The following is a 12,849-nucleotide window of genomic DNA, read 5'->3' as shown; positions in this document are numbered from 1 at the left end:
GGCAAGACAGAACAGTCACAAAATCTCCTGCTCTCTTGTTCAACATACAATCAATAAGATATATTCCATAATAAACCCCACCTGGCATATAAAAGAAAAATTGATAAATACACTTGCAAAAAGATGTAAAGGAAAATGAAAAACATTTCTACTTTGATTTTCTTGAAGCTAAATCCGAACTTTGAATGTCCTACATTGCTACTCACAGATTTCCCCCTGGGTAAGTTTCCTTCACAGGCCTGCTTGGAAAGATCCTGGCGTCCAATCAAGAGACAGACAGCTTCTGGCCAGTCTGAAGCTGGCTGCTCGCGACAATGATAAATTGCATCTCTGATGGGAAGAGCAACTCCAAAGGGAAGAGTTTCCAAATCTCTTAGAGTGAATCCTGTCATGAAAGGAAAGAAGAACAAGGGACAAGTGATTCAGAATTACCACGTTCCCAATTGTCCTCTGACACAGAGGTGGTGAAACTGCCAAGAAAGGGAAGCAGGCCTGGAGAAGTGTGATCACAATCCAAGACCTTCCTAAAGACGGAGCCCCTGTCTCCTGCCTCCCAGTCCTAGTTGATTAGGGGGTGCAGAACCAGTCAGGAGGTAACAGAGAAGTTCTTACCTACGCTGGTCATCCAGACGACCAACTTTTCAGCTAGGCTAGAAACTGATGTAGCATGTCGGAAACTAAATCTGCAAGAGAAGAAAATCCAAAGTTGTTAAGTCGAACTATAAAACAATATTATTTTAAATTTTAAACACTAAAGTTCAAACAGAATAAAAGACCTGTTTTCTTCTTGTTCCGCTTGTGACTTCTGGGGAGCTAAAAGTCAACAAAGTGAAATTTTATTTTAATAGTCATCATGGAAATAAGAATTCACAAAACAAACCACTCATAAAAATAAAAATAAATGCACGAAGCAGAAACTTTAATGGCTTCCTTGAGGCTAACACAGTTTGCCAGATTTTAAGTAATCCTGGTATCTGAAAAATCGGTTGTGGATTACAAACTAGAACAATACTAGAGGCAAGAGAGCCTCTAAAGCTAATGCTCATGAACATTTTATTTCAATTCCAATACTGCCACTGATAAAAATTTATTTTGATAGGCCTGATATTATACCAACTTACCTAAAGTTATTTTGGATAAATATTGCGAGGCATCCTCCGAAACAGAGCTCTCATCACCAAGAATGTAGAGTGCAACACTCTGTATAAAGGAAAAAAAGAACCTGTTATTTTTCAAACCATTGAAATTAGGAAAATCATAAGGTTGGAAATTCATCCATTTCAGGTGTGAAACATTACAATTTTGGACAAAAGTTATACAACCACATCACCCTACCTCACTCATGCATGGAATATCTGCAGTACACCAAAAGGTTCCTTCTACCCCTCCTTGTCAACTACACGCAGCCCTGGAAACTGCCAGCTGTTCCCCTCCCCGCAGCTCAGAGCATCCTACCACATAATGCAGATGGGATCAGAGTCCACACGGTCCTCTGGGCCCCACTTCTGCACGGTGGCATAAGGTGGCATACAAACACGTTACCGCAAGGGTCAGAGGCGTGCTCCTGTCTCCTGCTGAGTGGTATTCCATTATACAGACACGCCAAACTCTACTTGCTTACTGACCAAGGGACACTGACTGGATTGTTTCCAGTTTATGGCAAATATGAGAAAAACTGCTTTAATCATTCACATTGAGGTCTTTATGCAAGTGGGTGTTTTCATTTCTTGTACAGAGGTAATACCCAAAAGTAGGACTGCTTTTCCTTGTGGTACATACGTGTTAAACTGTAAGACAGACTGCCAATGGGCTGAGGCTGTGACTCAGCGGTAGAGCACTTGCCTCATGTGTGAGGCACTGGGTTCGCTCCTCAGCACCGCATGTAAGTAAAAGTGAATAAGATAAAGGTCCATCAACATCTAAAAATATATTTTTTTAAAAAAGATCTACAATCCAGGAAAAGAACCTGAGTGTGGTTTACTCAAAAATAGAAAGGCGAAAAAGAAAAAGGCTGTACCATTTTTGCTGTCCCGCCAGCAATGTACAAGAAGAGTTCAGTTGCTCCATGTTCTCCCCAACATCTGTTCCAAGTCATCTGAACACATAACTCTAGTATGCAAGTCATACTTAACAAGCATCCAGAAGTATCTCATTTAAGCTGTTTCAACACTGAACATTATATTTACTTACAAACAATACCCAAATAAATTTGCATAGCAATTCAAATAATTAAGCTTCTAGAGGAAGCTAATTATTTAAAATGTAAGGCCTCTCTTAACCACAAAAAAAAGGTTTATACTGCACTGCCAAGTCAATGCATTACCACACACAGATTTTTGAAATTTCAATTACCTCAAATCCATTTTGGATTAACTATTGGGCTAAAATACATTTATTCACTAAGAAACTCCATGCTGTCATTCTAAATCCCAAAGAGCTGTAACAGTACTTGCTTTAAGGAGAAAAGGAACACAGATACGGAAAAAAGAAAAAGAACTCTAAAAACCATAAAATATTTAGCCTATAATAAAAATACATTTGTTAGTCTTTTTTTAGTTGAGATTACATTATTCAAAAATATCAGAGTAAGTAGAGATAAATCGAGTGTATTAAATGATAAAACATAAAGTTCACTGAAGACAAAGGCCCCTCATAGCACTAGATCCCTTCCTTCCTCACCTCAGCGGATGGTAAGCAGCCCATGGCCTTTCCACTCCCACTCGGGCAGTGAAGAGCTACAAGCTGGAAGGGTCTGGAACAGGCCGCTGCAAATACCTCATTAACTAAACCTCAAATTTAAAAAACTGAAGCCAATAAATCTCATGACAAAGTCAAAAGTCTATAAAGAAAACACAACATATTTTTTAATTTTCTTCTTTAAAAAGCTCATGGATCTGAGGGGCAAGTTAGGCAGCAATGCCTAGAGTTCAGACACGACGTGAGAGGAAGCCGAGAGGCCAGCTGAGCACTGAGAACCACTGGGGAGAGGGTGGCCCCCAGAACAGAGAGCACACCTGTTGACCATGACTTGGCGAAGGGACTATCTCCAGAGTCTAAGAACTCCCACGACAATAAACACAATTCAGAAATGGTCAAAGGACTTGAATAGACATTTCCTCAAAGAAGATATATAAATGGTCAATAAGCATATGAAAATATGCTCAACATCGCCGGGCATTAGGGAAATGCTAACCAGAACTACAATGAGACACCATTTCATACCTACTAGGTTGGCTGTATTTTTAAAAATGGATGGAAATTATGCATTGGCAAGCATGTGGAGAAATCAGGACCCCTTCCTGCATTGTTGGTGAGAATATAAGAAGTGCAGCCACTGTGAAGAAGTTAACATCCAACTCTCATGACCCAGCAATTCTACTCCCAAATGTACATCCAAAAGAACTAAAAGTAGAGACTCGACCAGGTACTTGCATACCCATGATTCAGAGCAGCCTCAGTCAAAACAGCCAAAAGGCAGAAACTACCCAAGTGTTTATCGATAGAAAAAAGATGAACTCCGGTGCCTCTACACAGCAGAATACTATTCAGCCTGAAGAGGAATGTATTTTGAAACACGCTAGAAGACAGAAGAAGCTGGAAAATAGTAGGCTAAGTGAAATAAGCTGGAAACGGAAGGACAAATATTCTATGATTACAATAACACAAGGTACCTAAAATAGAAAAATTCAGCAACAGAAAGGAGGTCACCAGGGACTGAGCGGAGGAGGGAGAAGAAGTTATTATATGACAGTTACATTAGGGATGATAGAAAAAGTTCTGGATATGGGTACTGTTGATAATTATATAACAGTGTGAATGTATTTAATGCCACTGAGCTGCACACTTAAAAATGGTTGCAATGATATGCATATTAAAAAAAAAAAAAAAAAAAACCTAAAACCAGAGTCTATATGGGGACTTGGGAAGCCCTTTTCAACATGAAGCAGGGAAGAACATGAAAGAAATGGGTAGGCACCAGGACGTGTGCAGTCTGCTGACTTTTGGGAGAAGGAACCAAGGCAAGGCACGTGATTCTCCTGGAAGTGGAGTGACCCCGCTCTGCAGAGGTCCACCTGGCCCTCCCTCTGCGAGCTGCTTCGGGTTCAGGAACCAAAGGACCCATGCCAAGGACTCACCCGTACCAATGCCTTCTGGTTCTCAATTAAGCTTTGAGGTTAACATTTATTAACTATTCAAAATAAACTAAGTTCTAAAAATAAACAAAGATGTGTTTCTTTGAAAAAAAGTCCACAGAATTTTCTTGTAACTATAGATAGGATGATTATAAGAATAACATGCAAAAGTTTAAAAAAAAATGAAATGGTAAAGATAATTTTTTAAAAGAGTGTTAGAAGGAGTAGTAACACTAACCAATTGCAAGGCTTACCACAAAGCTACAAGAATCAAGGTAGTGCAGACAGTCACAGAGATCAAGGAACCACAAAAAGAAGTACAGAACAAGGCCAATTAATTTTTGACAAAAGTACAAAAGCAACGGAGAAAGAATGTCTTTTCAACAAATGGTGTGAAAGAACTGGATATCCAAAAAGAGCAAAATCTTGATTGGACCTTCACACCTTATAAAAAATTAACACAAGGTCAGAGATCTAAATGTAAAATATGAAACTAAAAAACCTCCATAAGAAAACGTAAAAGAAAATCTTCATAACCTGAACTTAAATTTAAAAATTCTTAGATACAATACTAAAAGTAATCTCTCTACCACTGGCCAAAAAAAAAAAAAACAAACTAAAAACTTTCATGAGATTAAAACATTAAGAGAATGATGAGACAAGACAATGAACCAGGAGAAAATATCTGCAAACAGCGTATCTGATAAAAATCTCACAAATTCCTCACGACATCCACCAGAGGAAGGCAAAACAAAACCAAATGAGATACAACCCATATATCACAATGAGAGGGACTAAAAACAGGACAATACCAAATACAAGACTCAGAAACAGTCTCCTAAATGTTGCCAGTGGGAACGTGAAGGAATAGCCATTCTGGAAAAGAGCTGACAATTTCTTAAGGCACGAGAATACACTTACTATTTGACCCAACAGTCCCACTGCGGTACCTACCCTGAAGAAATGAAAACTTGCCTCAGCCAAAAGCCTCTATGCGACTGCTCATGGCAGCTGTATTTATAATTGCTAACAACTGGAACCAACCCAACTCTCCTCGAGAAAACTGGTGCGACCACACGATGGGCTACAAATGAGCAAGAGAATGCAACAATGGTGACCTGCAATAATTGATGACAATGGCAGTGACTTGAATTATCTGAAAATCGCGAGGGGGTGTGTGCCAGTGATTCCAGCTACTCAGGAGGCCAATGCAGAAGAATCACCTGTCCGAGGCCAGCTCAGCCAACACAGCGAGATTCCATCTCCAAAGAAAAACTATTGTGAGGGAAATCTGGGGGGACTGATGCAAATGTTCTATATCCTAATGATAGTGGTAATTACATGCTAAAATTCAAAGACCTGTACACAGAAAGAAAAAGTAATTTTACTATGTAATTTTAAAAATCAACTTAAAAAGAAAAAGAAATACATACCAAGACAACAAGTCTGCTCCGTTCACTGATTCCAGGGAGGTACGGGTAGGGTGGCATTCCCTCGCCTTTCAGACAAGAGCTCACCCACTGATAGATACTGGGTGGCTCAGAAGTAAAAAATGATGGATGATGCATAAATCCTGTTTGACCTTTAAAATTAAATAAATATTTAATACAAGAATGCATTAAGACAATACTACTTTATTCTAAAAGAAAGACAATCAACAGTACATGTCATCTCGAAACGATAACATTTTTCCACATTCTCTAAAATGCTTCATGTTTTCTGCCACAGTAAGTAACTGACTCACCAACTATATAAAAGAGTCTAACCAAAATTTCTGGCCTAACCCTAAAGGTGAGAAAACAGAAGTGACATACAGGATCCACCTCTGTTCTAAGAACTGGGCCCCTCCTAAGTTCCATTAGCTCAAGGTGGTAATGAAAATGTCCTACATCTTGCTGTCCAACGTGATGACAACTGAACTATGGTTACGTGACTATTTGAACTATGGTTAGTGCACTGAAACTACATTTTTTTTTTCTAATTTAAATAACATGGCCAGTGGCTACTAGCAGGACAGCACAGGTCCAGGCTGTAGCATCCCAAAGCACCAGATGCTCTCTAAGTTTCTGCCAGTCAGAACTGGGGGGAGGGTGAAGTTTTCCCTACATGTTGAAGAAGTTATGACTTAGGACCAGTCAGGCATTGAATACTACAAACTAAAATCTACCTGGTGAAAAGTCTTGGCCCTGGGCTGGTGGTAAGAAATACATCCTCTGCCATTCACGGAGAAAGACACAAGCAAATGTACTACATAGTTCAGAGTATCTTTAATGGCACCAATGCTTACCTTGGTCAATTGTGCACACCTGTCCAGTAGCTCTGACAAGTGTGGGGTAGTCTCTGTAGTAATGATCCACATAGGGCCCCAACTGCAAGTCCCTAAAACACAAGTGAATATGCAGAAGTTACAGCCCCACCCCACCCCAAAAAAGAAAAAAATGATTCAACAGATATTGTTATATAACTTTCACTGCAGCACAATCATCTTATCAAAATGAAAAACTGGGGCTGGGGATGTAGCTCAGTGGTAGAGTGCTTGCCTAGCACACACAAGGCTCTGGGTTCAACACCACCAAAAAAAAAAAAAAAAAAAAGTTTAATTAAAAAAAAAAATTGAAAAGCTAAACAGATCATCCCCATTTTCTTTGATTTTCTGCTGATCTTGGGACAAAGACTAAAAATCCCACTATGGTCCATGAGCCCTTACACAACCAGTATCTTCACACAATTCTATGGTTCACAGAAAATGCACTAGTTGCCCAAGAAGGTAGATTTCAGAAGCTTACAAGGTCTCTACATGGTAATGTGGAAAATAAGTCACCTAAGGACCTCAAGGCAGTTTCTTTCTTTTTTGGGGGGTGGGGTAAGGGGTTGTGGTACTAGGGATTAAACTCAGAGGCACTTGACCACTGAGCCACATCCCCAGGCCTACTTTGTATTTTTCATTTAGAGACAGGGCTCACTGAGTTGCTTAGTGCCTTGCTTTTTGCTAAGGCTGGCTTTTAACTTGTGATCCTCCTGCCTCAGCCTCGTGAGCTGCTGGGATTACAGGCGTGCGCCACCATGCCCAGTTCAAGGTAGTTTCTATCACACAAATGATATTTACCTTGCCAATTGAACGAGAAGTTCAACTAGGGAACAAATTCCCTCGCCCATTAGGGTATTCAATTTAAGCTCCTCATAGACAAGGTGAAGAACAAAAAAAATTGCAGGTATATGAGGAAAGAGAAGGGTAGAAGAATCCAGACTGAGGTTCTGTGAAAACTCTTCATCCTTCACCCTTGAACCTTCCAAAGAACTCAAACATAAAGATCTGTTCAAAAGATGAGACTCGACATTCTGGTGGTAGTCTGAATTCACTAAATATTCCCAGTCCTAAGAAGAATAAACAATATTGTTAATACAATGCCTCCTTGTAATGCCATCACTTAAAAATAAAACCATGTCCACATAAAATAATTCACATTTCATTTTCACTTAAGGTCAGTCTAGACATATGAAAAATCCTTTTAAAAAATCACAACACTGAGAAAGGAGAAACAACTGCAAAACAGCCACACCACTGCCAGGTGCCATGGAGCCTGGAATATTTCAGGGTCTAAATGAGAGAATGTTGCATAAAAGGCAAATGGCCACTGTAGGTGGCCAATAAAACATGGGCAATAAATTATCTCTAAGTCCACAGTGAAACACTGCAGCAACACACGTTTAGAAGGTGAATGAGGACACAGTCCACGACCACAAGAAACATAAAAAACCCTTCCCTTCCGAGGAACTATTATTCAGTACTAAAATAAATTAAGCAAAATATGTTGGAAATACAGACAAACTGACAGGAATACCATAGAAGGGGCAACCAGTATAATCACCCATTAATTAATTTCTATTAGAATAATGCTTACATCATCAGATCCCGTCTCAGAGGGCCTTGCTTTTTTGGGTGCAATGACTGGAGAAAGTGACCCTTCAAAGTCAAACTGGAAAATGGTCCGAAAGAGAAGAAAAAAATCATAATTGTATTAGTCAACTAATCAATGTAAAAGGTTCAGAATCAGTTTTGCTAATTATTAAAACTGAGGAAAGTCATCAAAACTCATTTTTCCACCTGGAAAATCATGGTACGATCATCTTTCTCCTAGGTCATGGTGAAGCTGAGAGCAAGTCACACGGCAGCACTAAGCGCAGAGCCTGGGCTCACAGTCACTACGCCTGTCGGCTCCTCGCCCACAGCACAAGCACCTCAGGCACACCCACGTGAGGATAGGCCAAAATCACAAGATCAGGCTCCAGCAGAACTCTGCAGCCTCTGCCACGGGAAAACGCAAAACGAAGAGCACCTGCCAGGGAGCCCTTTGTACCCTGAGCTTTGAGCCCAGGATGAGGCCAACGAGGGATGAACTATGAGTCCTATGCATACATGTCAGAGCAACTTGGCTACAAGAACTGTAAATGTGCACCTGTGGTCCCAGCTACTCAGGAGGCTGGGAAAGGAGGACCACTTGGGCCCAGGTGTTCTGGTTAGCCTGAGCACATACTGAGATACCATCTATTTAAAAAAAACAAAAGCAATTTTCAATTTTATTCTTGCTTTTTTTTAGACCATCATGCAATAAGTCACAGAGCCATGTCCTTCTTTACACAAGAAAAAGGGATAATGCTCAGTCCTCCCCACAACATGGAAATGTGGGGAGGACTAGTTCTCTGCCAGACACTGGGGCTCCACTCTATAAAAAAAAAAATTTCTTTGTCAACAATTTTCACAGGTTGGTAGCACATTTTTTTTTTTTTTTTCGGTACTGGGGATTGAACCCAGGGCCTTGTGCTTGGGAGGCAAGCACTCTACCAACTGAGCTACATCCCCAGCCCCTGGTAGCACATTTAACACTACAAAAAGCTAAAGTACACTCATTCATAATGTAGAAATTATTGTCCTAATCTTTTCTAATGTAAGAAGGTAAGGACTATTGCGGTAGGTAGGTAGCTTTTCCACAATTGCTTAGAATAAAAGAAAGTCGTTCCTATTTTCACAGTAAGATATTTTTCAAGTAAATTGCAAAGGGCAATTCTTTCATATGCTACAACAGACACAAACTCTTTTTTTTTTTAATATATTTTATTTTTTAGTTGTAGGTGGACTCAATGCCTTTATTTTTATTTTTATGTGGTACTGAGGATTGAACCCTGGGCCTCACGTGTGCTAGACAAGCGCTCCACCACTGAGCCACAACCCCAGCCCCAAACACAAACTCTTAACAGTATCTAGGACATCAATTCAACAAATGTTCACTGGGTCTCCAGCCATGCCACTACCATGGGCCCGTGAGTAGAGAGCAGTGGAGAGAGAAGGGACATAAACAAAATAAATAAGTTAAACATATAGTATATTTAGGTGCTCCCAGGCAAAAGGAGGAGGGCGCAATTGAACATGGAGCAAGTGGTTACCCTGAGGCGTCATCTGAATAAAGACCTGAGCATCTTGCCTGAGGGAGGCAATCTTTGTAGCAGTAACAGCAAATGCAAACAGCCTGAGACAGAACATGCTTGGGGTGCTCAAGAGGGGATGTTAGTGTGGCTGGGACAATGTAAACAAGGCAGAGACAAGAAAAGAGCAGAGAGGTAAGAGACAGCAGGGTCAGAGGGCCACTCATAGCCTATGGTTTTTATTCTGAATGAGATGGGAAGTCACTGGATGATTTTGGCAGGGTGACTAGCATGACCTGACTTGATCAGACAGTACTACTTTGGATGCTGGGCAAAGGACATGAATTACAGATCAAAACCTAAGAACTATAAATGGGTAAGAATCTGAGAAACAAACTTCACAGTTACTCACACAGAAATAAAATTTCTCAGGAAGCTGGCAAAGGTTCACCAACCATACATAATCAACAAGGCAAATGGGTGCTTCTAAATGATATCAGCAAGAACACCAAGGAGACCTCTTTTAAGTAGTCCCTCTTTTATGGTTCTAAGAAATCACTAGGTGTGCAGTTAAAGATTTGTGGAAAACAATGCTTGCAAAAATGATAAGAAAAAAGGATTTGACAAAGCTCAATTATTAGCTCTTAGTTATGATAAAACCACATTATAATAAAAGGAAGGAATTTTTGTGAACGATTTTTAAAAGATGTGGGAAATTTCCATTGATAGCATTTTAATCTAACAGGCAACATCAAAATGTTTAGAGTGGTTATTTCTGAGTAGCAAAATATAATTATTTTCTTCTTAATTCCTCCATATTCCAAATTTTCCTCAATAAGCATGTGGTTCTTTTAATGCGTTTGCTAGGCCAAGGCTAAAATGTATAGTTAGACACAGATAAAGTGGCCTGGACCAAGGTAAGTTGTGCTCTAGAGTGACTTTAGTGCAACCCAGGCAGGACTCCCCTGGGAGTGATCTCAAGTGGAATGAAATAGCCCTTACTAAAGGCACCACACAGCAGGGTTTGCAAACAGCCTACAAAGGGCCTGAGAGCCAGTTCCAGAGAGAGAAGAGGCATCCAGCCTTATGCCTGAAATGGGGTAAATACTCAGGCCAAGGCACTGCCAATACCCCAGAAATCAACCTTCCTCATGTGCTAAGAAGTGTGGTGTGTAAGACAGTCTTGCCTTCAGAAAAGAACATTAAGCCAAGAGTCAGAAGCACAGCCTAGGCCCAGCTTTGAACAAATCACAAGTCTGTGATCTCTTTGTGATTCAGTTGCTTTACTAACAAAACCAAGACTACTACTAATCATAACTAGCAGTCATTTTACAAAAATGAAATGAGAAAGTCAAATGTGCTTTAACACATTATAAAGGTTCAATAATTACAATCACTAGTAAAATGTTAAAGTATTAAATGACATTTGATTTACAACATATAAACATAATAAGCCTTGGCATTAGTCCAATATTTTGTAAGGTACACCTATTTTTAAATCTGCTGTATATTCTGAATGTTACATTGCCAAATGCAAACATTACACAGATAATAGAATAGTTCATGAAGAAAACAATTGTATTTACTTACATTTCGGGTCCATGCTAAGCGGTCTGTGTTATAACCCATCATGTTCATGAGACAAATCACAAATAAATTCCACTCGGAGTGATAACTGGGTCCTCCTGGTGCACTGTGGACATTGTACCACTTGACAAGCATCTGAACTGCAATTTCTTTGGGCAGGATAAACTTAATTGCTTGCACACATGTCTGTACTATTAAAACAAAGATTAATTTTAATATGCTTCTTATATATGCACTTAAAGTTTTTAGGTTACTATTACATGAAGGGCAATTACTATGGAAAGAGAACTATCACTCAAGAGCCCATGGGATGCACACATTAATGAGTCAATCATCTGAAACTTAAGCCAGCTAGTCAATAAAACAGGGCTTACTAGAGGTCTGAGGGCAGCCTTTAGATCCTCAACCCTGGATTGGAAGGAAGGTGAGCAACAGCCCAGCTCACCTGGGCCCATACTGATTTATATCCACTGCTCCAAAAATTAACAATTGCTCTCCTTTCCCTCAAAAATGCCCTACCTTGGATAATAAAGGGCACCCTATGAAAAACATATTAATATGAAATACTGCTTAAATATTTTAGTAGATACATACTTATTTAATGTAAAAATCCACAATCAGCAATGCTTAGCTAACTTTACAAAAAGTTCTGAAAGAGTTTCCTATTAACTAAAGCTTCATATTTTTATTTCTGACAACAAAAAAATGTTAGAAAATCAAATAACCAAGGATGTCACCATTGAATCCACAGTAAGTGTAAACCAGATACTTCCAGGGGCTCTTAGGAACTCTTTAAGTACATAAATTTATGTACGTGAACTATGTGGCTTTTATTTGGCAGTAAAGGGGCAAGGTTATACTTTGTTTCCTTCCTTATGTTTTTTTATATATATTGTTTAAACATAGCATTTTAGGTACTTGGTCTTGCAATTACTGGCTAAGTACCCTTTAGAAAAGCAAGGAATCTCTACACAAAATAGGAATACCGTTTACCACACCTGCAAAAAACAAATTCCTAAAATTCAAAAGTCATTCTAGTCTACAATCGGTCAATGTCTTGCTCTGGCAGCTAAATTCTGAAACTAATACATGCATGAACTTTCTTATGTCACAAAGGCACTCTTTTCTTATATTTTTTGACTAACTCCTTCAATTCTAACATTTTGTTTAGTATTCTATGTTCAGAAATACTCTTACTATCTTCCAAATTGCATTTCAGTAATAACTGAAGCAGACTCCAATATTTCTGAAAACATTTCTGATTGTAATTTTACTTTAATACTCAGTTTTAGCTAATCAAGGCAATTATGTTAATTTTACAATTAATCTAAACTTGAGAAATTTACTTTAAGATTAAAAACATTATTAAATATGTCAAGAAATATTTTAGTTGTGTAGGCTACCTGTTTTCTCAGATTTTCTTCCAAAAAGCACATCCCTATAATACTGTAAATCTCACTGCATGAAATTCCTCAGCATGAGAATCCCAGAGAAGCAGGGTGTAGGGGGGCAGCCTGGAGTCCCAGATACTCAGGAGGCTGAGGCAGGAAGATCACCTGAACCCAGGAGTTCAAGATCAGCCTGGGCAATACAGAGAGACCCCCGTCTCCAAAATAAAAAAAAAAAAACACCTCAGAGAAACAGAATGAGCAAGTCCTTCACTTGCACTCCAGCCTAAGCGCCTCCAGGTGTCTACGGCTTCTCTACA

General features: G+C 39.4%; 1 protein-coding gene across 4 annotated transcripts in view; it reads right to left on the bottom strand.

The window, feature by feature from the left end:
- The window catches only part of ANAPC1 (anaphase promoting complex subunit 1), a 74,091-nt gene that overhangs the window by 35,774 nt on the left and 25,468 nt on the right, over positions 1–12,849 (bottom strand). For all 4 annotated transcript variants that reach the window (XM_079110641.1, XM_079110642.1, XM_079110644.1 and 1 more), the window contains 9 exons: positions 11,145–11,332; positions 8,036–8,110; positions 7,240–7,508; positions 6,421–6,512; positions 5,567–5,715; positions 1,122–1,200; positions 777–813; positions 613–683; positions 207–385 (listed from right to left, as the gene is read on the bottom strand). In XM_079110641.1, the coding sequence (XP_078966767.1) occupies positions 207–385; positions 613–683; positions 777–813; positions 1,122–1,200; positions 5,567–5,715; positions 6,421–6,512; positions 7,240–7,508; positions 8,036–8,110; positions 11,145–11,332 (1,139 nt within the window). The remainder of the gene's footprint in view (positions 1–206; positions 386–612; positions 684–776; positions 814–1,121; positions 1,201–5,566; positions 5,716–6,420; positions 6,513–7,239; positions 7,509–8,035; positions 8,111–11,144; positions 11,333–12,849) is intronic.

This window comes from Sciurus vulgaris, assembly GCF_902686455.1.
Source record: "Sciurus vulgaris genome assembly, chromosome: 14".
NCBI classification, from domain to species: Eukaryota; Metazoa; Chordata; class Mammalia; order Rodentia; family Sciuridae; genus Sciurus; species Sciurus vulgaris.
The sequence above is the reverse complement of the archived record's forward strand: the minus strand, read 5'-3'. Positions and strand labels throughout refer to the sequence as shown.